Consider the following 25,317-nt stretch of genomic DNA (forward strand, 5'->3'; position numbering starts at 1 on the left):
TGATGAGACTTCGGTTGGCGGAGCGACCGCGTCGGTACACCCTGGAGCCTTCCACGAGAGCGGCAGTCAGGGCAGCCGCGGGAAAAACCAATAAATATGAGAAAAAAATTGTTTTTGCCTTCCACGTGAGGAGACGTCTGTGTGAGCCTCGTTTCGGGCGGCTTCGCATTGCTGAAGTGAAGTCGACTCCTGTGGGAGTCGCTGCGCTTTGTAAGTTCATTCCTCAACCAAATTTCCCTTTTGAAAACGTGCAAACATGAACAGAGATGCTTTTTATGGCGAACCGTAGTCTCATGTGCCACGCACACGAGGTCTCAAGCCCCTCCTGAATCTATTTCGCTCTGAGCAAGCCAGTCTTCGTTTTACATGAGACACTTCCGTTTTTGCGCAGCGAATACGCATTCCGGGCTAGTTGAATCGCTCGCCTGGCTGCGGCCTGTCAGGTTCCAGTTTTTTTCAACGATACGCTTGTTCAACGTGCTTCACATCGCAGACATCTGCAGCCATTCGCGGCATTGTCGCCCTGGCTGACGGCCTCCTCTTGGATGTTCGCGGCTGTGCGCTGACTTTCCTCCGAGCCCAATGCCGTCGCGGGGAGGGAAAGGGACTTCGACTCAAAGCGTCGACCTCGCAGAGAAGTCAAGCAAATCGAGAGAGAAAACGGAAGCGAGAGAGCGAGACAGCGCGCAGGAGCAACCGGAGATGGAAACACAACAGTTTAGAAAGAAGAAAAGTCAAGTCAGACCCGCCGCGTTGTACGCGGCAAAATTCACCGTTTTGCGCGGGTTGAAGCGAAACTTCATAAACAGATAGGTCAAATATCACTGGCCAAGGAGCAGAATTCTTTCGACTCAGCGCCGCGGGCGACATTCAGAGAAAAACTGCATCTCTGGGAACTGTCCTCACTTTGGGGTTTCAAGTGTGTGTTTCGCTTTCTCAGCTTATCGCGACCTTGTCACGTCCCCAGAGAGTGCATTGTTTCCTACTTGCCGCTGTCTCCATGATCCACTAGCCTCTTTTTCACATCGAGAAAATATCGATGTCTTCTTCTTCCTCTTGTTCGGCGGCCTGAGGGCAGCAGAACGAGAGCGACACGCCAGCGATTGGAAAAGAGGAAGAAAGCCGCGAGGGACTCACGCAGCCACCTCTGAAGCAGGCCTGCGAAACAAACGGCGAGAATACTCAACACTAAACGTTGGAATACGCAGTATCACACACAGGGCAACTCCGCAAAGGAAACCGCAGCGCCAGTGCGGAATACGCCGAGAAACTGCCCCTGAACGAGCCCAAGGCGCAGACAAAACGAGTTCCCTTTGAGACACATAAGGAGGATACGGCGCCTGCAGACCTAGGATCTGCGGCCTTCCAAAGGACGCGGCGACCCGAACTGGGCGCCTTTACTCCTCCAGCGGCTTCTTTACCACTGCTGTGAGATTATTTATTACTTAAGGGTTCAAGGTGTACTCGTTTCAAATGAAAACCCGGCATTAGCGAAGATTCCTCGAATCTACGCGGGGGCGCGAACAGGACGTCTCGCTGCTTTGCCTGCAGGCCCCGGCCGCGGTGCAGACCGCGCGGCTGTTTTTGTCCTTCAGTGAACTTTCTGGATCTTCCTTCCCTCGCCCGAACGCCCTCTCCGGAGACGAAAAACTACACACTTACCGCCTGTGCTTCTTCCTCCTTTCTCTGTCTTTCTTCTTCTTCTCTTCGCTTGCGGATCCGCTCGTAAATGTCGCTACTGGACAGGACCCCGATGTCGTCTAAGCCTCTCCCGGCTTTGAGCACATCCCCCTTCTTGTCCTTTTGGCTGTCAGCCTTCGCTTCCTCCGCCTTCGGGTCGTCAGCCGCGTCTCGCGCGTCCTCCGCAGGCGGCGCCGCTTCCTCCTCATGCGTTTTCGCTTTCTTGCTCCTCTCCTCCGCGGAGCCGCCTGCGCTCTCTGTCGAATCCCCAGGGGGACTGAGCCTTCGCATTCGCCGTCGCGCGCTTCCCTCGCCGTCGTTCTCGTCGTCGGTAACGCCTGCTTCATATTCTCCAGTATCTGCCTCCTCTGGCGGGCGGCGGCGCGCGGACGGGCGTTGGTCGGCGAGCGCCTCGGGCTCGCTTCCGCTCTCTCCGTCGCTCGCCTCGCTCTGTTCCTCCGCGGCAGCCTCCAGGCCGCTGGGCGCAGCGGGGAATCTGTCTTTGTTCCATTTGAAAAACACAACAGTGCATGTTTTGTCATCAGGACTGCCGCGCTTCAACGCGTCCTCCACGACGAAGCGCGCGGCCTAAAAAGACGAAAAACACCAACAGGCTCCATGCGTTTTGCTTCATATTCAACCGCGCACTGCACGCCACACTCTTAAGAGGGTCGCTCCCTCTTCCAACGCCTTGGCTGCGTCGAGGAAAGCGACGGAAAGGGAAAAAAAAATTTGTCCCTCGAAGCTTCGCAGCGCCCTCTAACGGACTCTACCCTACCTTTCGTAGGTTGCATTCTAACTGCATTCCACATCTATTTACATGCAAACGGTCGTCTGCGCTTTAACACCACATCAGGCGCCGTGCAGTGTGAGCACTGAGCATGACGATCGCCTCGTGATGCCCGTATCCCTTCGCTGAGGCTCGAGACACGGAGAAAACGAGGCGCTCGCCGCGCCGGCGCCTGGGAGGTTCCGCGCAGGGTCGCGACGAATTCGAAGCCGACTCCAGCGCTTCCGAACGTCTGCATGTCGTTTCGCTCTCTGCAGCCGCAGACACGCGCGGGAGTGTGTGGCGCGACTCCGTCGTGAGAGCGCGGATCTTACTTCTTGCGGCGACTTGTCCAGGTGCGCCGAGACGATCGAGACGACTTCCTCGTCAGACAGCACGTCCCAGATGCCATCGGAGGCGAGCACCTAAACCCCGCCGCATCCGCAGAGAAAGAGATAGAAATGGTGTGCCTCTGTGCGGCCATATCTGCTTAGAGGCGCAGCTCGTTTTAGCTCTCACGCCGCGAACACACCGCTCGAGGGCTCACCGCGCACGATCGCAGACTGGGCAGCGTCAAACGCGGCTCGAGACACGCACTCGTTTTCTCTCTCGTTTTCCTTCATATTGACCTCTCTGCGGCGCCTTATCAGTCAGTTTGTGCCTACGTGCGCCTCTGTCGCGCTCAGAAATTCCGCACATCCGCCAAGCGTCCCCTCTGCGTCGCAGCCGCCCTGTCTCTGTTTTTTTGCATGGGCCCCAGCCCGCATCTGCTGCTCGTACAGCGCGGACGACTCTGCGTCGCGCCGCGGGCGCAGAGGCGTCCAGCAGACGCGTATGCCGGCCGTTTGTACATAGATCTATTGATGCCAGACTCGGCACGCCCCTACCATGAAGAGATCTGTTTCGAAGTTGACGGAGTACACATGCAGCGTCGGTTGGCTGGTGACAATCGCCTTCGGGGTCTTCAGGCGCCGGTCGCCCAGCGCGCGGGACGTGGCGAGGCCATAGAGTCGGTTCGTCTTTCGATCGACAAACACAACTCGCCAGACGCCCTCGATGTTCTTCACCTCGCCGCCGTTTTGCAGAATTCTCCGCTTCTCCGCTCTGTCGTTGGGGCGGTGGTCATGCGTCAGTCGCAGCGCTTGCTCGTCGCTGAAAAAAACGCAAAGCGCAAAGAGAAGTGAAAAACGCGCGGGGGCCTCTCCGCGAGAAAAGGCAGCCGCCCCCGCGACTTCTCAGACACGCGCAGATGAAACTCGTCGCGCTTTGAGAGGAGGCGGCCTCCGCCCCCGCGGCTGCGGCGGTAGCCCAGAGAAAGCAGAACGTCCTTGCATGTCAAGCGCATGCGAAGGACGCCGATGCATCAGAGAAGGAATTGGATAGAGAAACGGTTCGCTGCTGAGAAAACCTCACCGACAGAGCACGGCTCGAGTGTCGCCTGCATGCGCCGTCACGATCTTGAGCTGACCGTCTTCGTCCGGACCGAAGAGAAGCACCACGCAGGCTGTGCTTCCCGCTGAAAAAAGAACGCATCTCGATGAAACGCAGCGCGTGAACGGATGCATCAGGGCACTGATGCATACGCACGCATGCGCGCGCCTAGCGAGGTTTGTGTTTGCTGTGGGCACATGCGGAGAAGCGCAGCCTGTTTCTGAAGGGCGAAAACAGGGAAGGGAAGAGTAAGGAGAGTCAGCACATCGCGCTGTCCTCTCTCCGCATATGTATACGGATATTAATATAGCCCTATGTGTACCTATGAACCAGTGGAGGGTTCAAAGTTGCGCGCCTGCCGGTGAATGCACCGAGCGAAAAGAAAGAGACGAGACAGAACACAACAGAGGAGATCAAACAGAGAGCGGAGGAGAGAGAGAGAGAGGCAAAGGAGACGCCCGGCCAGCCTCTCGAAGCTTGGGAGGTCACGAAAGCATCTCCACGCCAGCGGACATAAGACAACGAGGCCTGACGCAAATAAGAAAAGTCAGAAAGACAACGAGCAAAAGAGAGGCAAATGGCACGTGTGTGGAGGCACCCGAACAGAAGGCGGACGCCACCTCGTTTCTACAATTTCTTCGCACCTTCGGTCTCCACACCCGCCTTCTGCGCGTGATCCAAGAAGTTGTGATCTGTCATGAGGAAGCTCTTCGCAGTGGCTTTGACGAGCGACTCGAGCCCGACGGAGAGGAACTTCTCCTCGCGCCGCGCACTTGGCACGCCGTCGTTCAGCTGCTGCAGCAAAAGAGAAAAATTCTTCGCGCGCCTGCGCCGCTTCTCGTCCCCCTTGTTGTCCTGCTCCTGGCGCCTCCGCTGCGAACAGCAAGAGAGAGACAGGAAGCGGAGGCTGCAGAGACGCGAAAGAAGAACGGCAGAGTCCGCCGTCCTGGCAGCACCACTGCCTCCACAGTGCCTTTTCATTTCAATTTTTTATCCTTTTTTGCAGCGAGACAAACGGATGTGGCCGCACACTCAGACGTCTATATACATGCCTGCACACTATAATCTAAAAAATCAATTTTCACAAGAGTATATGCATTTAGCATAAATACATATATATATATATATATATATATATATATATATATATATATATATATATATATATATAGCATGGCAGGCGGTGAATGCGAGCGCAGCCTGCACGTAGAGCTCTCGGCAGGCCAACAGCCGTTTCTTCAAGCGAAATGCCCGCACGGAAAAGCGGATTTCCGCCATCCTCGACACATGACAGAGAACCCCAGATAGTCACAGATCGATGGGCACTGCCACTCTTAACTCAGAAACGCACAAATATATATATATATATATATATATTTACATGGGAACGGCAACGGGATTTGGATGGGCGGCGGAGGCGGAGCGCCGCCCACGACAGAGGAGGTTCGAACCTCGAGAAGAGAGCTCGAACATCAAGACAAAATGGAGAGAGAGCCTCGCGTTTGAGGCCTTCGCGCACCTGAACTGTGCTGTAAATCTGCCGGTAGAGACTTATCAGATTTTTGTGGAGATGCACCATGGCGTACTGCGCGCAGCTGCGAGAAACACAAAGCGAAAATTCCACCTTTCAACGACTACGCTGAGCGCAAAGCACGCACAAGAGGCTACGAAGGCCGGACGTGACAAAGGCAGCAAGCAGCAAAACTCAGAGAGTGCGCACGGAGAAAAAAAGAAGCCCCGCGAGCGAGCGAGTGGAAATCGCAGCGCAGAAGGGCAAGACGCAAGTTCTTCTGCTGCATGTCGTAGGGCGCGCAAATTTCGGGACAGCGAAAAACATGAAAGAAGCAACGAAACGTCTCTCAGCCGCAACCTGACCGCCGCGAGCGACACGATAGACACGAGGATACGCGGGAGAAGGCAAAGAAACGCGAAAATGAGACGGAGAAAAAACACGAAGCCTACCTAGATCCGTCGTGCCCATCAAAGACCGCAGTGTAGTAGCAGAGAGCATTTGCGTTGCCTGTGACGACCCCCACGGGAAGCGACAGTTTTGTCACGTGGCGATCCTCGATCTCCACTTTTCCTTCTGCCGTCCCCTGAAAAGCATAGAAGGCGAGCAAACAGGCATAAAAAACGGACGACAAACACAGAGAGCGAGACAGGAAGCAGAAAGGAGACACCCACATGTTCCTTTCACTCCCCCCTTCTCGGGGCTTTTCTCTCCGTCTTCCACGGCCTCCCTCGCCCATCCTCTGCTCGTGCGCTTGAACCCATCCTCCTCAAAGTCGCTCGCTGCATAGGTTTCACCAAGCGTAGAAGTTACAAAATAGGGTAATGCAGAACACAGAGTGGAAACGATTCTCGCCGCTGTGATCGCCTCACTTTGCGCTCGGCTGTCCCAGCGACGATGTCGGTTTCGAGGTCAAGGTCGAAGTCTTCGTCCTCTTCTTCTTCCTCGCACATCGCCTCCAATTCATCTTCTCCCTGATCGTCGTCTCCCTCTTCCTCTTGTCCGTCTTCTTCGGCTGCGGCTTCAGCGGCCTCGTCGAGCGCCGAGGGAAGCACGAGGTCTCCCGTTTCGCGATTGAAGTAGACGGCTTCCCTCGGATTGAACATCCACTGCGGGAACTCCTGGTGAACGAACCAGACGTCATTTTCGGTTCCAGTGTCCTCCGCCTGCGCCGCGGCAGCTGAAGCGGCGCCTTCCCCTGCAGTCGCACTCGACTGTCTGGTCTCATCTTTCTTTCCCTCCGCCTCCTCTCCCGCAGCCGCAGAGTCGGTTCGCAGCCAGCACGGATCGCCCGCCGTCCACAGGGGCGGCACTAAGGCCTCCGCCGCCATGACGGTGGAAGTCTCTGCAGGAAATTCCGCGCTGAACGAGAGAGAGAGAGAGCCGCGAACGGCTGCGCGGGCGAACGCTTGCACAGCGGGCGAGCTCAGCGCAGGCGAGATAGAAACGAGCGAAGAAAACACGGACGGGAGAAGTGAGATTTCCGCCAAGAAGGCAGAGAAAGACGGGTAAGGGAGAAAGAGAAAAAGGCGCGAAGCGAGGCGTTTCGAGAGAGAAAGACGGAAACCAGAGAGGCAGAGGTCCGGTGGGAGATAACAGTCCCAGCGCGAGGGGCGATCGGGAGGGAGGAACCACCCGCAGCGCGAGCAAAGAAGAGGGAGAAAATGCAAAAAGCGAAGATTGCTGGGGGAAAACAACACCACGCAGACCGACCAGGACAGCCGAAACGGAGCTGAAAACAGAAGCGCGACGGCGGCAAGGGAGAGAGAGAAGAAAGAAAAGGGCGGCAACACACCCTATATGGACTCGCGCGGCGTCCGTACGACCCCGGCGCGGAAACTGGGGGGAGCATAAACACGGAGAAAGAAGAGAGTGTCGCGGAGAGACGTACCTCGAGCGAAAAGGCGCATGAAACTGAGTGGGTGTCACAGAATGGGAGACGGCGAGCAGTGTGAGAGGAAAGAAAGGAAGCGACGGAACCGGGCACTGCGGAGAACGCCACAAGACAGCGACGGCCGCTCGAGCTCCAAAGAGAAAAAAAAAGAAGGACCGAGGGACGATAACTGAAGGCAGAGGAGAAGGAAACGAGTGGGAGAAAGAAACAGAGGAAGAAGAGGAAGAACGACGAGTAGAATCGGAGGCGAATCAAGGAGACACGACGACGTTTTTCTCAGAGCTGCACGCAATCAGGAAGGGAAAGTCCGAGGCCGAAGGAAGAAAAGACCAGAAGAGAACAGAAGAGAAGGAGAGACATACAAGCGAAACACTGAGGTGTGCGGCGTTGAGAGAGAGATAGCGAGAGAGAGAGACAGAAAGAAGGGAGCTTGAGTTCGCTGTTTGCGTCTTTCGCGCAGTAAGCTTGCATGCGCGCTCCGAGCAGATGAAACAGCTGGACATCAGGCAGGCGAAGTTTCTTTTCTTCGCATCCCTCTCTTTCAGACTTCCGTTTTTTCACTTCCGTTTCTTCATTAGGCAGGAGACGTGCCGTCTTGGTTCCCTCACAGGCAAGGGAGAAGTGAGTCTGAAGCTTTCTCTCTCTTCCCTTGCCTCTGTGCGCACGCGCGAAACTCTGGGCGGCGGGCGCTTCGTCTCCGTGCCAGCGGAAGATCAAGCTCTGTAGCGGCGGTTTCTTTTATATCCATGTTTTTTCGGCTGCTGTCTTTCCCGCTGGCGAGAAGACACGGATTCCGCGTGGTTGAAACGTTTGCATGCCACACTTCTCGCTCCTAGCCCCTTGCTCTGTCTTGGTAAGCGCTCTTCCACGGGCTTCTGTCCGCTTTTTCTCTCTTTCCTTCTTGCTTCTTCCGTCTCACCGGCCTTGCCGGTTGCCTCTTTTGCCTTCTTTGTCAGCCTCCTCCCTGATTCTCTCTTCTGCGCCGGCACACTACTCTCGTCTCTCCCTTCGGCAGCGCCCGTCACTCCCTCAGCTGCTTGTATCTATCTTTCCTCGCTTCCGCGTAATCCATGTCGCCTTTTTTTCCTGGTGTTCCCCAGCTTCGGTTTGCTTCTCCTCTCCTCTTTGTCTTCGCCTCTTTCACCTTGGTCCTCCTTTTCTGATTGCCTCTCTGCTTCCTCCTCGCGCTGGTGCCGGCAGAGTCGCGCGAAGAGCTTGCTGAGTCTGCGGGCGGTCAGTCCCACAGCGCGAAAAGGAGAATCTGGCTGCGCGAGCCGCCACCGCGGACGCAGAGACCGCAGGTCAGCGAGAAGAAGGGAAGGAAGAAAGAGGGAGCGCGTGGCGAGGGAGACGAGACACCGCACTTAGAAGCCACGCAGGAAGGGGACTCCACGAGGGGAGAGATCGGCGTCAAGTGTGGAAAAAACGGAAAAAAGCGGGCGGGAGAGGGAGAGATATTCGAGTGTAACTTCGTTTTCCAACGCAGCATAGACGGAGACGCCAAGCCGCGAGAGAGTCGCGCTCGCGCGGAAGCGGCGCAGACGGTCGGGAGAACGCGATGCTGAGACGCAGAGAAGAAAGCGGTCAGGACGCGAAAAAGGCGATGCGAAGCGGGCGACTTGACAATCAGCCACGCAGTGTGGGCAGCGCCGCTGGAGCTGCCGAAACTCAGAAGGAGACGCCACGATGACGGGGAGAACTGCCGCAGAGGCAAGCGGCAGGAGGAGCGCGAGGGGGGGAGAGGGCGCCAGCGCGTGGAGCGGCACTAGCCGCCGCGAGGCGCAGAGAGACAGGCGCGCCGCGCCGAACAAAGTCGAGGCGCTGCTGGCGTCTCCTCCTCTCCCTGAGCTGCTCAACGGAGACGCAAGACGCGGAAAAGAGGCGGAGGAATCCGCGCGCCGCGCATCCGCGTGCGCGGCTAAGGCCGTGAACGGCCTTAGCCGCGGCTTCGCGTCCCCCTCCTTCTCCTCACTTTCGCCGACTGTCTCCTCTGTTCCCTCTGTCTCCGCGGTCGTTCTGCCCGCGCCGGACGCAGCGGGCCTCTCGCCGCCGCTGGGCGTCGCCTCGCCGCCGGCCTCGGAGGTCGGCGGCTGCGGGACTTCGACGGCGTCGACGGCGTCGCGGCCGCGAGGCACGGAGTTGGCGCGGAAGCAAACGCGCACAGAGGACGCCGGCGAGGCGGGCGCTCGTCCGCAGTGGCACGCAGACGCGGCGAAAGTCGGAATTCTGTCCCACGGCGGCCGGCGGTTTTGGAAGAAACGCAAGGCGGGCATGATATCGCTGGTGTACGAAAACGCGCTGCGCTCCAAGGGCGTCCACGCCTACAGATACGACATCCTTCAAGGTCCGCGACAGACCGCGTGAAGCTGCGATCTCTAGGGGAGGAACCGATCGCGCTTCGCTCAAACAGAGACTCTCGCTCACCTACCTCTCCATCTGCGTGACACATGCGCGTGGCATTGTACATACATATATATATATATATATATTATGCGTCTTTCTGTCTATCTGGCTATCAATCTATATACATATATATATATATATATATATATATATATATATAGGGGTACATATATGTCTCTTTATCTAGGGTTTAGGCTGATGATAGATAGACAAATACATATGCCTGCACGTATGCATACGGGCTCGGTGTTTTTCTTTCTCTGTGGGTTCTTGCGAAACCTCGCGTCTGACTAGCTGCTGTCGCTTGGCGAAGAGGTGTTCTAAGTTTGCCTGTGGTGTCCGCTTGCTTCATCCGCGGATGCGTGCGCGCGGGAATTTCGGTCTTTTTTTCCTTTCGCAGCAGAGATGAGAGCTCGTGCTCCCCGCATGCGTCGCCGCGTAAAAGTGTGCAGATACCACTTGCTGAGTTCTTTCGCCTGCGTAACTGAGGTTTGACGTTCCCCTCTGCATGCCTCGTGTACGCGTAATGCATACATCGATAGGCATCACTGCAGAGAGAGGCGTTTCTAGACGTTCGTGACGGAGCTGTGTTGATATGCGTGAAGAGATACTCCGCCGTTGTGTGGGTATGTTTCGCGCAGAATTCTTTTTTCGTTTTTTCTCTCTGAGCAGGCCACGTTAGCGCAGCCGATGGCGTCGGTTTCGTCTTCGCAAGTAAGGTTTTTTTATAAAAAGTACTCAGAAAGGCAGGCTCACGTTTGCCGCAGGGCCAGTACTGTCCCAGACTCTCTGCGTTCATCTTCGACCCAGAGGAGATTCGTGGAAGCTAAAAAGAGAGCTCGCCATTTCTCCATGTGTAAATGCACACGCGTCTATATGCAGTTCATACGTATAAATATAGATAAATATATATATATATATATTCATATGGAACTGCCGTTCCGTACTGAACCTCCACGAGACTGTCCACCTGATATCGTGTTCCTATTTGTATGCAGTGAAAGATATTGCTCGGTGCTTGTCTTCGGCATAAGCTGCCGCTCACCGCGATATTTGTATGGCGGAGGACCGTTTGGTCTGGGATCGGCGGGGTCGGTGTTGGGGCGGAGGAATCGTCAGCGTGAGATGAAACTCTTCTTTTTTGGATTTTTCTGCGCAGATCGCGTGCCCTGTGGCAAGAACATCCAGACCCTTTGGAGCGTCTTCGTCAACCGACAGGGGACACTGTGCAAACGTGAGTGTGCGAGTCTTGACGCGGCTGCGGAGAAGGCGCAGTCTCTGCTTTCGAGCAGGCCAGCAGTCGTCTCGTTCGTTCCTGGTTTCAGAGGGTCCCTGCACCCGTCGCTTGCCTCCATAGGCATTTGCGTCTGTGTCCCCATTTCCGCACCTTATGTTCTCAGTTATGTCTGGGATGCGCAGAGCATCCTAAGCCACGCTGCGTCTCGGGGCAAGATGCAGCGATGCTCCTTCAGCCGGCTCCCACACTTTGCAACAGCATGATCATCAATATGCATGCACACGCCTCTATTGTGTATACACCATATATACATCATATGTATATGTGTCTGTATCGAGAGGTCAGTTGAGAATGCCTGTGTAGTGCACTGAAGGTGCTGAGATATACTTTTTAGCATGACGATGGCTTTCAAAGTTAGGGTTTTCAAACGACAGTTTTGCTTGTCGGCGCCTCAGGCATGGGCCTGCAACTGGTGAAGCAGCCGCCGCCCGGGTTGGGCCTCTTGGAGGCGGGCAGCAGCGTCTTTCTCCTCGTGGATCTCGACCGCAAGCTGGCGCTCTTTCAGGTAAAGGATGGGCTGCGACGACAGTCTTTTTGTGTCGCCTTCTCGCCTCCGTGCAGCGTCAACTCGGAAGCTCGCGTTCTGCGCTTCCGCTTTCAGGCGACGAGGAGCCCACGCTTCTGTGTCCATTCACGTCCATCTACGTTTGCTCAGAGATGTGTCTGCGTCCCTCTCGCGGTTTTGTCCGTTCCTGTATCCTGCGCGTGCGGCTCTTTTCTACCCGCGTGTCTCGTGAAAAGCAGTTCCATCCAGGACCGGTTGGTTCACTAGTATTTATGTCCTCTCTCCTTCACGTAGCTCTCGTATCTGGAATTTCGAGCCTTGAGCCCCGTCTCTCGTGTGCTTCCTTAGCTTTTTTCTCGTCTCTCCCGATGTGCACTCGAAGCAGAACTGGAGTCCATAGGAACGAACGCTAGCAAACTCAAAGAGGTTTGTTCAGCCGCTCGCTGCCGATTGACTGGCTGTGGTTGCGGGGGCTCTGTCCTCCGCCGTCGACTTCGTGCCCTGGCTTCTTGGCGCGTTTCCATCCCGAGCATGCACGCGTTTTCTGCCTGCAGATGAAGAATGGGGCGGGAACTGAGACCGAGCCTCGCCTGCTGGACTTTGGGGACATGGCGCAAGGAGCAAGTTGCTCCCAGGGCTACTTCTGCGTCGTCATTGCCGCAGGTGGGTTTCCTTCTGAACACGAAAATCCGTCCCCAACTTGACAGACGGCCCAGACAGGAGATGCTCAGCCCGAGGGAAGCAGGCGCGCAGCTGCCCCAGCGTTTTTCACTCGGGCTCCTCGCGCGGCGTGTCACTTCGATGCGGCGCCAACAGCTGCGCTCGGCGGCGAGAAGGGGGTGGACTGTATTCATTTGTCGCCTGTGAACCGCAGTCGGCTGCTCTCTCTGTCGGGAAATCTTAGCCGTGCGGCTCTTCTGACGGACCTGTCCATTCGATTGCGTTTTGCTTTTTTCTGTGGAAAGACTTGCATTTGCTGCAGAGAAACCTGCCTTGCCATGTTTTTTGACTTCTCCTCTCCCCGTGCGCGTGTGTCGCTAGGCGATGTCAGCGTGGAGGTCTCGGATCCAAGCGAGTTTCGGCATCTGTACGCGACACACGTTCGCGGGGCGGCTCTCACGTCTCTTCCGTCCCCTGCGGCGCCGGCCTTTTCGGCGTGCCGCGCCCCGGTGACTTCGCCTGGGCCGTCAGCCTGCCGGTCGCCGCCGCGCGTGCCTCCGCCCCCTCCGCTTCTGGCATCGCCTCCGCGTTCGCCGCTCGTCCCGCTGCGTCGAGGTGCCCTGCCCGCGCATGCGCCTTTGTCTCCATCTGCCTTTCCTGCTCTCTTCGCGCCTCCTTTCTCCGCGGCTTCCCACGCCTCTGCAATACCGTGTGCGCCCTCCGCCTCCGCCGCCTCCATCGCCTCGCAGGTCTCTGAGCCTTCGTCGTCCTCTGTAGCTGCGCCCGCCGCGTCTGCGCCGCTGATTTCCACCCCAGCTTCTTCCTCGGGGGCGTCTGCGACCTCTCGTCGGCCGTCGACCTCCTCGTCTGTCGCCGCTTCGCCTCCGCTGGCGGCTGTGCAGGGCCCGTTTGGGCCGCCGCGTGCGCAGCGGAGCTCGCAAGCTGCGCACGCGGCGGAGAGTCGAGTCATCGGGCGGACCCTGTCGTTTTCCTCTCTGCCACCTATCCCTCTCTCCAGCTTCCCGTCGCTACCTGCCCCCGTGCCTCTGCCCACGGTTCCGCCTTTGCTCTCGCCGCCTTCTGCCTTCTCTTCGGCTGTGTGCTCCTTGGTCCAGCAGGACGAGTCGGCGTCGCTGCGGCTGCCGGCGCTGCCGAGACGCGAGGCGATGCGAAGCATCTCCTGCGCCTCGTCTGCGTCCTCCTCGCCGTCGTTTTCTTCTTCTGCCTTCTCCACCGTGGCCGCTCTGCTGCGGTCGCCGCAACATCTGGCGGGAGGACTGGAGCCGGACCCGCCCGCCGGCGCGCGGAACGAAAAAGCGCGGGAGGCGACAGATGAAGACGCGGACATGAGTCGCGTGCAGAGAGTCACGTCGATGCCGCTCTCTAGTGAAGCGCGAGCGCCTTCGCCGCCTGCGCAGCTGCGCCTCGGTCCCATCACCCTCGGGGGTGGGGAACCCGCGGACGGTCTCTTCTGGTCTGGCGCCAGTGGAGACACAGTCTCCTCGTCCCGCCCCGTGGAGCCCAAGGCAGCCGAGAGCGACGGCTGGAGTTCGCTCATGGTCGCGCCACCGTTCGGTTTTCCCTGGTTCGGCTGGGGCTCCACCCCCAGCGAGGCGGACGCCGACCTCTCGAAGAACGCATCGACGCTGCCTTCTCCCTATTCGTCATCTTCTCTCCCTGCTGCACCCGCTTCGGCCTCTGCGTTCTTGTCTTCGCCTTCAGCGACCGCGTTCGCGTCGGCCCCCGGCTCGTCCGCAGCGTTCTCCGCAGGGATCGCAGCTCCGCTGGCGCCGCCTCTGTTTCTCTCTCATCCAGGCGATGTGCAGCGAGATGAGGCTTTCTTCCCTTCGTCGGCGTCGTGCACCTTCGCAACTTCGCCGTTTTCTTTCTTCTCCTCGGACCTCTCTGGTCCCAACGCCGCAGCCGCAGCCGTCGCCGCGGCGGCAGCCACGCAGCACCCCTCCGTCTTCCTCGAGTTCGAGCGTCTCGCCGCGACCGCGGTCGGAGCCACCGTCCTGTCGTCCGAGAATATCCCTCCGTCTCCTTTCTCCTCGCCCGCGCGTCTCGTCTGGAACAACCGTGCCGCCTACGCACACGTCATCGCCGCCGCTGCGCACATGACCGCCGCCGCCCAGGCCATCGTCCGGGAGGCGCACCAGTGTCCCGGCCCCGACGGCGCCGCGACCGCTAGTTGGGCTCCAATGGGGACAGCAGGGCCTGGGGATCCGGCGGCCGGCACCCGAGACGAGGCAGAGAAGAAGCAGACGGGCGAAGGAGCAGCAGACGCGCATACGCACGGGTCAGGCGGGTTGAGTCCTGAGCTAGATGAAGAGCAAAGCAGACCAGAGGACGGGAAGACTTCGCTTTTTCACGCAAGCGAAAACGGAGATCAAACGGCAGAAAAGGTGACGCGGCATGTGGGATGCTGTGCTGTAGGGTTTTCCAATGCGGCGCCGCACAGTGCGGAGTGCTGTCACGGAGATGCTTGCGCGAGAGACGGGCAGGAGATCGTTCAGTGCTCTCCGCTGGGATCGTCGCCTCCGTTGATGTTTCCACTTTTTCTCCCTGGCGAGTCTCGCAGAGACGTAGACTTGCTGCGCAAAGAAGAGATCGTCAGTGACAAGACTGAGACGGCGGGGGCAGGCCTGGACGGCCGAAACTCTGAGAACCATCGCCAGGGCTCGGAGGCGGGCGCCACGCGATTTGCAGAGGCGCCCCTCCGAGGCGTAAAATGAACCTCGGGAGGAACGCAGAGAGAGCGGTTGTAAAAGCAGGGGCGACTGCCGACAGACTTCTTCTTCCTTTTTGAGAACGAACGCGGCCATCTGCGGACGTCACAAGGCTCCAGCTGTACCGCGCAGGTCTTCCATGCTAAAAACGTGTGTCGTATCACGATGATGGGCCTGAAAACTCCAATGTGAACGACAGCATTACAGGGCTTCACCGGGAGGCGATCAGGACGGCGGATGCGCTGTTCGCCGCCAGTGCAAAGCTGTATCTGTTCCCCAGTTGTCTTCAGCATTCGCGCGCACACGGGCACGCGGCAGGTCCGCGTGAGATGTTTCGTAGCCCTTCAAGCGCGCGCAGCCGTGTGCAATGTCAACTCGTCGTTTCTCGATTTTTCGGCCGCGGTGGGAGTAAACGCCGCCAAGCCTGTTTCCGTCGAGCCATTTGAGGGGCGTCATCCGTATTGACCATACAAATACATCTCCGGTTAAAGGTATGCGTGCAAGCCTTGATACTACTGCACATACACGCGTTTGTATGTCTATATATATGCGGACGTGTGCGTGTGTGGGTGTGAGTTGGAGACACCGCCAGCGACCTCGGTGGACGCGATCGATGCTGGAGCCTGCGTATGCAGGCCGATGAACGCGATGCGACCTACGGAGGAGGGCGGGAGTCGATTTTTCGACATATTACCGTCAGTCGCCTCTGTGCTGGTATGCGGCCTCTGCTGGGAGGCAGGGACGCCGGAGCTGTTTGTTAACCCACGTGCGAGCTTCGAGAGGAGCTGCGATTATTTTCCAAGTGCAAAAGGCTTTCTTCGATGGAACGCGAGTTCCTCAAAACTCGATGTATCTGTAGTTATGTCAAACTTTGTGCCTGTGGCGGGGTATGGGCGCCGAAATTCATGCGCCGCACTAGCTTGAAGGGAGGGGGAGGGCGGTGGTACGACACCCTCGGCACAGGGGCTGGCAACTCTGTAGGTACTTTTATTTATATATATATATATGTGAACGCATGTGTGGATATACGCATGTATGCATATATATATATATATATATATGTACATTCACGCGTGTAAAACCTACCTCCACTTCACGCGAATGCATGCATGCATGCTCATGTATGATAGCAAGCGAAAGCACGTTTACATGTGTGGAATTTTGTCGCTTTTCCGCTAGACCCCGTAGGAAGAAGTGTCTGCCTGTCAAGAAATGCATCTTTTGCCTTTTCGTTTGTCCAGGGGGATTACTCGCCTTCCGAAGCATATTTATGCTCCAACCGTCTACGTGCAAGTCAGGTTTTCCACGCATCCGTACGTGTGATGCTAGTGTGTGGGATGGACACAATTCGAATTCATGACAATTTAAACCTGTATTCGCACATTCGTTGATTTGGTCCCTGGTGTCACTCGCGACATCTGATCAACGCGAGTGTGACGAAATTCGACTGTTCAAGCGGGACTCCAAAGTCTGGCACTGCCTCTCCTTCTCGGCCTTGAACATTTAAGGCCCTTTCTCTCGCGTAGCGCCTCGCTCAAAAAGGGCCTAGTTGCTGGTAGCTCTTAGTAGAAAAAAGCCGGCCTCGACGAACGCCCTGTCTGCATACGCCTGCTTGTTGATGTGCGTCCCATACACTGATCTCGCCCACCGAATATATATATATATATATATATGTATATATGTAAATACTCACGCATGAGGTGCTCCATAGCGATGGATTCCTCACGAATGAGCAAGTTGGATAGTTTGCCTATTCGTACGGATGTTCACTTTTTAGTTCTGTCACGTTGTCAGCTTTCGCTGCGCAGCACGCCCCCGGTCTGTTGGGAAATCTAAAGGTGCCACACCAATACAGTAGATGACAGCTGTCAGTCTGTGCGCGCTTCGCTATGAGCTTTCTGCTTTCAGTCGATCTGAACTTCGCCAACGAGGGCCTTTGTCCCATGCTGTGGCTTTGCATGTCTGTAAAGCTCGCTCGAGCTTTAGAGGTTTCGGCTTTTCGAGGGGTTTCCAGCAATCAGTAGCCTTGGCGGCACGGCTGAAGTGTCTGTCACTGGACCGGGCGACGCCCCGGGCACAGCTTCCGCACGTGTGGGAAATCCCGGCGCCAGGAGAAAAGGATGAGAGTGAGGAGACGCGGGCGCAGACAACAGAGCTTCTCAGGGTCCCACAAAACGCAAAGGTGCGAGGGGCATTGACCCGGCATTAAGAGAGCAAAACGATGCAAAGGGGTCTGCTGCTTTCCCGGCGTCGCGGCGTGTGCGTCCGCGGACGCAGGACAAGGAGACACCCTGGGTCGCTCAAGGGCGAGCACCAACGTCCCTGGATGGTGTAGAGAAACGAGCAAATGCAGTTTGCTCTGTGTATTCACTTTTGCTCGCCCGTTTTTCTGCTCCATCGTCGCACATCCCGTTGCTGCCATCTCCCTTTCCGGTGCTTTGCTGGTTCAACGACTCCGCTATTTGGCAATACATGCATCGACGATCGCTTCTATCATTTCCGCTTCGTCGTGAACCACATCGTCTTCGTGTAACGCATACTGTAAATCTTTGGATGCTGTATTCGCATGGATGAGTGTCGTTTCCGACCTTGCGGCCTTCGGTGTTTTCCATTGTGCCTATTGCTCCATCTGCCGTGTCTACCGTCGTCTTCTCGCTACACATGTTCCCTTCAAACATGACCTCCCCGGCATTTTCCTCGTCATTTGTTCAATGGGGGTCTCCCTCTGCTGACTGCCTTTCCCTTTCCCTCAAGTTCTCGTTTTCGGCCGGCCGCATTTTCACCTCTGTTGGGTTGATTCCCGCCTGTGGCGCTCCTGTCGCACTCCACGCTTTCTCGTCGATCGTCGCCTCATCGTTGATATCGATTCGGCCTCGCTCAGCTCCGCAATGCTGTTGAAAAAGCGCGTGCCTTGCAAGCGGCACCCTCCCCCTTGGTTCACCTCTTTCCGCTCTTCAAGCGCGAACGAGTAAGGGCGCCTTCTGTCTTTTCTGCCTCGCCTGGTGCCTGCTCTCCCTCATCCGTGTGCTTCGGCGAACGGGAGGAAAACGGAGTGACGGATGTGCCAAGAGAGACGAGCAGAGCTTGTGTGGTGACGAGAAAGTTCTATGCTTCACCGTCTTGGAGCGGTGAGTCTCTAACAGCTTCACTGAAGGAGCCTGGAAATGTCGCTGGAGAAAGAGAAGACGAGACCCGATGCTTTGCGTGGGAATGTTCGGAAAGCGAGGAAGCCGCTTCAGAGAGAGAAGCATTATGGAGGGGAGTAGATGAAGCGGAAGACGTTGAAGGCGAAGTCGACACTCGTAGGGAAATACAGGATGAAGCGGGCGACGGTGTGGATGACGCCTGGAAAGGTGAGAAGGCGCATGTGTTGCCCGGTTGCGCTGAAACTGCAGCGTAGGCGAGAAGCAATTGCGTCAGCTGCTGCTGTTGCAGCTGAAGCGCCCACTGAAGCAGCTTGGTGGCCTCTTCTGCCGTTTTCAGGTGCTATCGAAAAACGAGGCACACCATACGACATTGCACAATGCAGTGATTTGTACCCTTCACGGTTTGCCACCCCCCCCCCCCTTTATCTGCTGTCCACGACCCCGTGGCAAAGCGGCGCCTCCACTCTTTTGATGTGTCGTGTCCCTCGCTTCCCGTTGGACGTTATTATTCCTGTGTTTCCCTGTTGTTTTTTCTCCCAGCCGCGTGGCGATGTAGTCGTGCCATGTTTTGCGTTTTCCGTCCGTTCATTCGCCGAGTTTTATAGGGTAGTGCCACCCTATGTACCATGTGAGGATTTTCCGGCAGTTCTGCACCGTCGAACGACTTTTTTCATCTCCCTGGCTCGCGGTCTTGCTGCTTGCAGTTTCCGGTTCAGATCTGATAGCTGGTTCTCCTTCCACTTGCAACCGACGCAGGGGCCGCCGGGCCTCTCGTCTCCACCGCCACCCCGCAGGGGGAACACTGCCGGTGCGAGCGGAGACGACGCGCCCTAGGAATTCCTGAAGGCCTGAGCGTGTAGCGACGAGGCCAGATGCGTGTTGTCTCTCTCAAGGCGTTGAATCTTCGCGAGGTGAACAGACACTTCTTTGATCCAGCTCCTCTGCCGATCTTCCAAGAGCCTCTCACCATCTGCTCGCCCACGCCTGAGCGCACCTCGAAGCAAAAGCGACACCAGTGAAAGCGAGGGTCTACACGATAGCAAACGGCGACTACCGGGGGGCAACGGCACCCGATGGATGGCGTTTCGTCTAATACCACGCCTTCACGTAGCTTGTTTATTTTGTTTTACGGTGTCATGGCGCTACGATGACCTTGCGAGCGGCTTTTCCGAACTGCGACGGTTTCCTTCATTCTTGTGTTTTGGTTGGAGAGACAAAAGCGATAAGCGCGCTAACACGGTCTACATACGTCCGCCTCATGTTTCTTGCTCGCGAGTCTCCTCCCGGCCATTCCATGTCAGTGGTCTCCTTTACTTCACATCCTGTTAACCCCGACTCAGGCTGCCACCATAAAAAACAATGTGCGCTCATTACAATCTCCGCTTACTCGGCATCTTATCGGCACTGCGCAGCTTCTTCTCTCGCTCTCTGCTGCGTCGGTAGCCTCTTGTGTGTGCCTCCACGCGTCTGCCAAAGCGTCCTCGAGGTCCCGAAACTTCTCGCACATGGATGTTGCTTCCTCTTTCCAGTGTTTCGTTTCCTTCTGCAGTTCGTTCTTCTCCACCTCCAGGCCCTTGAGCTCTCTACAGCAAGCACATACGCTCCGCGCACAGTGCCCCTTGCATACTCGGAATGCAATAGGTTGAGCCTCTTCGTACGGTCGGAAATCACACATCCTTTTTTCGTGAGGCCAATTGCTCTTATTCGCTGTCGCGCTGGTTCCGCGGAGGTAGACTGTGACACGACCGGACGCTTTGTCAAGCGGAGGCCCTATTTCAGGGTGATGCTGGCAGCTTCGTAGGTGGAGTTACCTTTATACTCCAAATAATTAGAGATATCACTTCAGCGTTCCGATGTACTTCTGAAGCGTGTGGTGCATTTGCGAGTGTTCAACATCGTGAGAGTGCTCTCATGACCGCGTACCTGGTCGTGAACGTGGTGTGATCTGTAGCCCGATTCTTTGGAAGACGGACAGTCGTATGTAACAGCATGACAGTACCGAAAGGCCGTCTCGACACAATCGTGCCGTTCTCCGCTATGCATCGATTTTTCAACGACATGACTTGCCTGAAAGGCTTCGGAATCCCTTACCTCAACTTCGTGTCTCTGTTCACGGCAATCGGGAACTGCGGTTGCTGCTCATTTGCTCTATCACGCTGGGTATCCTCGAGAGCAAGGCCGCACGCTGATCGATAGGCGTCGGTGAACCAGGGATAAATTGGCACACAGAGTCTTGTGGTGGAGGTGATGCAAGCTTCGCGCTTCTCGACCTCGTCGCGCAGAATCGAAGTTTCTGTGCGGAGGTACTCGTTCTGTTTCTGGACTCGACGAACGCTCTCTCTGCGACGCGGGTAAAATTGGAATGCAATTTCGCTCCACTTGAGAGCGAGAGACATTGAGTTTTCTTCCTGAGACGTTTTGAAGGCAACTGTTAATTCAGCACGACGCTCACCTGTGGTAACTGGATATGGACGTTGGCGAACCCAGGAAAAGTCATACATGTTTGTATGTACTTTTAACTGGATATGGACGTTGGCGAACCCAGGAAAAGTTATACATGTTTGTATGTACTTTCTCCGTAGTCCACCTATACTGAACGCGCCTCATCGGCGGAGTTCTTTTTTTGCCCTGGAGAGTGAGAAGACAAAGGCTGAGTGTGTCCGCGAGACATGGATGACGAATTGTGAAACGCGAGAGGTGCTGCAACTCACCCGTCGGCGCCTCCTCCTGCCCCAGGCGAAGAAACGGTTGTGTTTCACAGAAGGCGTACCGAATAACTGCGACGACTGCGAAGAGGCTGATGCAACCTCGGAAGCAGCAACACATCGCACGCCAGACACTTACAAGAGAGGCTCCGCTGAGCCATCCGTCGCAGCAAAGAGTCTTCGCCGACGTTGGTTCACAAAGTACTGTTTAAATCTTTTAAAATTTCAAATTATATTAGAAAAATATTTTACTAAACCTTCTTCCAATAAGCATAAGAATTTTATATGTAAAACATCTTTCTTAAAAAATCTAAAAATGGTTTTTGATTATTACATCTATTTTTACAAATAAATTAAAAATAAACAGAAAGCTAATTTACTTTTTAAAATTGTCTCGGAAAGCACTCGAAGGTAGGCCCCCTGGGAGTCGGCCAGCCTGCGTCTTAGGACGTTGAATCCCGGCAGCTCTCTTGTTCACCTTTGCAAACTGGATTCACGATGAGGACCCAAATCATGGGCAGATAAAGCAGCCGAGTCGCTTTAAGGGTTGAGACCCGTTGGCTCGGATATGGCCTCAGGCAGGTGCTGTCCATTTCCCTTTCGTTCCGTCGATATCTGCTGGGCGCATGTCTACCAAATGCCTGTTTCAGTATCCTCGCGCAACTCGCTGAATGTCGCGGAATCCACTGATCCACCTTTTCAGCTTGGTTGCTGTCTCTGCCCCCATGTATTTCTCTACCGTCTGGACTCGTGCATATGAGAGGCATTTCCTATGGTCCGTGTGCGTTGGACTTTCTGCATTGTATACCGTGTTGCGCGATGCTGTCTCGAATCTTCATCTTCGGCGGCTCGCTCTCCCGCGGACGTCGGCTTTCCGGATCTCGTCTCCTTATTCCCAGGCGCTCCTTCAACTTGATGCCCTGTGTGCTCTCCAGACGTTCTTAACCCAGCTCACGTATTACATCTGACGGTGAACTAGCGTCCCTAACTGAATCTTATCCCGCTCCCTTGCTTGTTCTCTACATGGCGTTCATTTTCGGGGATCTTCGAGGTCAGGTGCCCTCGAAGGCCCGCCGCTGTGTCCACCTGAGGGAAACACGCAAAGCAAAACGAAATGTTGCAATAAACCCCGAACATCGGCTCTCACGTGCAAGAGAGTTCACCGGCAAGTTACGCGCGTGGACGGAAGCGCAAGACATGTGTAAACAGAAGGTGACGTCACCAATATCGAGCAAAACAAACAAGGGGAGCAAATGCCTATTCAACCTGGATTGGCGACAACGAGGACTGACACAAACCCGGCGCTTCGATGCAGCCGCGGGAGCCGTTGATTCATCGTCAATATCCTTTCGTCATGCTACTATTCCTTACCGGTGCACACGTAGTGACAGGCCAAACACGCGATGAAATGACATGCGAAAAAAAAGACGAGAGAGATACTGGGAATGGGAAAGAAGTGAGGCCCTCCTTTCAGCTCAACTCCACTCTTTCTTGTTTCATCTCCAGGTGGGTTTCGGCTACTCAAAGCGTATCTGGGTCTCGATTCCTTGGAACTCCCGACCCGTGGACGGCTTCCCCGTTCACCCGGATGCACGCCTCCTCTAACCGACCCAGAGGCAGTTGCAGGGGCCTTCTGCATAGTCCAGAGTTTCGCTCAATTGCGCAAGTGTGACCCCAGTGTGCGCATCAGTGTTGGAGGGCGGCGTTCCTGTACCGGGCACCCGTAAAACCAAAGCGAACGGCAGCGACACTTGCGACATCGACTCAGTCAAAGCCTGCGGCACTGTAAAGCCATAGAGGAGGACATGTGCGTCCTCGACCGTGCGGGGAAGACTCCAGCTACACGTGTCGGATACTCCTCAAAGACGGGAGTGGCAACCCAGCTGCGATGGCTACGTGGGCGGGTTCACGGCGGCAAGACCGAGAGGCCGTTGCGACTGCTGCTGCGTTTCGGGTTTGGAAACGGAGAGCGGGAGCTACAAACTCGTGAGCTATGGGTCTCATTCGCAGGACCACTGAACAGCATTCTCGGAGAACTGCATCTATCCTCTGCTACGGCAGACCAACACCCTGGCGAGGCTACCAGGGGCATCCACGCACACGTGCGTGATGCTCCTCCCCTGCAGACACACGAAGCCCGCTCGCATGAGGCCACAAGCGGCACCGCCCGAAATCTAACAACGGAGCTTACAAGCCACGGACGGCTACAGATCACAGTGCCAGCCAGACAATAAGGCCGGCCGTGCGCAAAAGACGACGCAACGCTCCTTTTCATGAGAACTTAATGTGCGCAGGAGTTGCCACAAACTCAACACTCAAGTCGGATAAGTGGTGCGCGTCATCTTTCCATGTGAGCAAAAGTGGAAAGTTGAGCATTCTCAGCCTCAGCCACGTGGCGGCGGAGAGTTTCCCGCGCAAGATTCGCACTACGTCAGCTGGGAAGCCCAGAAGTCCTGCACACCGCCGGACCAGCGTACATGAACGCCGCCACGATGCTTCGCGTAAAAACCCAGATGACACAGCGACTTTGAGGCACGGTTCCCGCGCTTGCAAAAATCGACGAGTGACATGCAGAGAGCACACGCCACGCACCCAGAAAAAGATGCTTCGCTGTCTTCGTGCCCTTCCCGGCGGCCGCTGGCTGAGAGTAGAGGACCCTACAGGCACCGAGTCAGGGGTGAGCGATGGGCGGCGGAAGACACATCCGAGAAGCCGGGTAACCCCGCATGAATCAAACATTTTATAGACATCCGTTGCAAGACTCCCAGCACAGAGGGGGCAGGCTGGAATGCTTCTGAAGACGTAAAAAGATGTCTGTGTTTCCCTTGCGCGTTTTCAGCCGACATGGTTGGTCGGCGTCCCCACGCTATTTATCAAGGCACGCGTTACGTAGAAGCCAGTCCAGCGGTCTCCGTCAGTCCCTCCGCAGATGTCTACTAGCTCAGAGCGCATCTCAGATCTAATTTAGAGCTTGAAACCACCTCCCCTGGATCTTACAAGTTCAATATGATGACAAAGCTATGTAAGATCATCGACGGATCCTTCGTCAGGGTTGTGCACTACGTGACACAGAAGCCGCAGCTTTCGCCGCTACTTTCGATCGAGTCGTCACTCTTCGTCACTCATTGCCTATGAAGAGATTTATTTCTTATGGATTCGCCGCTTGCGTGACTCGCGCATAAATGCCTTTCTTTCGCAGAATCCCCTGTTCTGAGTCCAGCCCGCAGCAGAGCGGCAGGCAGTCTGGCTGCGCACCAGGCTAAAGACATCTGGGCAGGAGAAGGCTACCGCGGAGCTGTGGCATTTCTTGTGCTGATGGCATTGTGCGTTGCAATCCTTCGGACTCTGATGTCCCTCTTTTTTTCCTTTCTAAGTTGTGATAGGCATACATGCCTTTAGAGGCAACATGGTAGCACATGTCTGTCCCCAGAGACAGAGACGTGTAGGTAGTCACCTACATGTTTCTATCTCTAGGAGCGAATTATGTGAGTCCCTACCCACATGCGTTGGTGCATCACGCAAGAGAGCAACTACGCCCGTAGAGTCAGCTCTACAGACGAGAAAAAAGAAGCCGCCTCGTGTCGCGTGCTATCTGGGATCCCCCACTCCATTGCCAATTCACCTCTATGAGAGCGCCTACAGAAACACGTCTGCTGCACACAACGGACGGGAACTCATTCTGCCCACCGCTGCTCCTGCTGATACGTGTACGTTTTTTTCAGCCAGAGCCCGCGTCAGTCCCCCCTCGTTCTGTTCCATTGAAAGGCACTTTCCCACCAGCTGGGAATTACAGTTGCTTTCAGATCTGGTGTGCGGCACCAGGAGGGTGAATGCCACCTGTAGCTCAAGCCTGGATCTTTCTGTGTCCTTTCGCTTCCACGGAACTGTGCGAGTAACTCTCATAGCGACGCCCTGAGATGCCAGCACAGTCCTTGACTAGGCCTTCAGTGAGTTGACACACACAGTGCCAAACTGGAGGCCTGGAGAGCTATTTCCGCAGCGGAGTATGGCGTCGTGTTCTAGGGCTGCAAGCCGTCGTTTCTGAGCGCGGGTGCCCATTGGGGGGGGGGGGGGGGGGGGGGCGGGACACAGTGAATTATGAATAGATTCGCGAATAGCCGCATTTCTCTGAAATTTCCTTTCCTCGTCTCTGCGTCTTCGGCCCCTCCCTCTCGCACAAATCGTTTAGGGTTTCTTTCCCCTTGCCTCGCGCCTGAACTCTGGCGGTATCTCGCCCGCTGATGCAAGGTTGTCGACGGATGGCTACGGATCGGTGCACGTACCTCTGAGATAGTGGCAGAAGTGAGTCTGCTTTTCAAGCTTACATTGCGTACCCAGCAGTATGCGCTCAAGAAAACTGACTAGACGCTAAGTATATGGGCGCGGCGGCTCGCAGCCAGTTGTCAAGTCCCCCCCCGCTTTTCGCGTGTGCCGCTCGTGGCCTGGAAGAGGAGAGAGAAGGCTAGCCGCGGCGCGACACGCGTGCACATGCAAGAGCATCGAGGAATTGACGCTTCGGGGCGATGAGGCCGTCCCAAACGGGGATTCCTGCAGTGTGGAATTTCGCGATGAGCCAACTGAACCAATC

General features: G+C 56.0%; 2 protein-coding genes across 2 annotated transcripts; one reads left to right on the top strand and one right to left on the bottom strand.

The window, feature by feature from the left end:
• Window positions 1–1,020: 1,020 nt before the first annotated feature.
• BESB_022930 (protein phosphatase 2C domain-containing protein) lies at window positions 1,021–6,721 on the bottom strand (the record flags this gene model as incomplete). The annotated part of the gene is made up of 9 exons (XM_029360995.1): window positions 1,021–1,158; window positions 1,663–2,268; window positions 2,785–2,874; window positions 3,337–3,601; window positions 3,863–3,965; window positions 4,525–4,753; window positions 5,400–5,475; window positions 5,843–5,976; window positions 6,263–6,721. 9 exons carry the CDS (start codon window positions 6,719–6,721, stop codon window positions 1,021–1,023), a joined length of 2,100 nt encoding a protein of 699 aa, XP_029215810.1.
• A 2,249-nt stretch (window positions 6,722–8,970) lies between these two features.
• Window positions 8,971–14,884, top strand: BESB_022940 (uncharacterized protein; the record flags this gene model as incomplete). Its single annotated transcript, XM_029360996.1, has 6 exons — window positions 8,971–9,628; window positions 10,360–10,401; window positions 10,847–10,921; window positions 11,380–11,489; window positions 12,044–12,152; window positions 12,531–14,884. The coding sequence occupies 6 exons, from the start codon at window positions 8,971–8,973 to the stop codon at window positions 14,882–14,884; spliced, it is 3,348 nt and encodes a 1,115-aa protein (XP_029215811.1).
• Between the last annotated feature and the right edge of the window lie 10,433 nt (window positions 14,885–25,317).

Source organism: Besnoitia besnoiti, chromosome XII (assembly GCF_002563875.1).
Source record: "Besnoitia besnoiti strain Bb-Ger1 chromosome XII, whole genome shotgun sequence".
Lineage (NCBI taxonomy): Eukaryota > Apicomplexa > Conoidasida > Eucoccidiorida > Sarcocystidae > Besnoitia > Besnoitia besnoiti.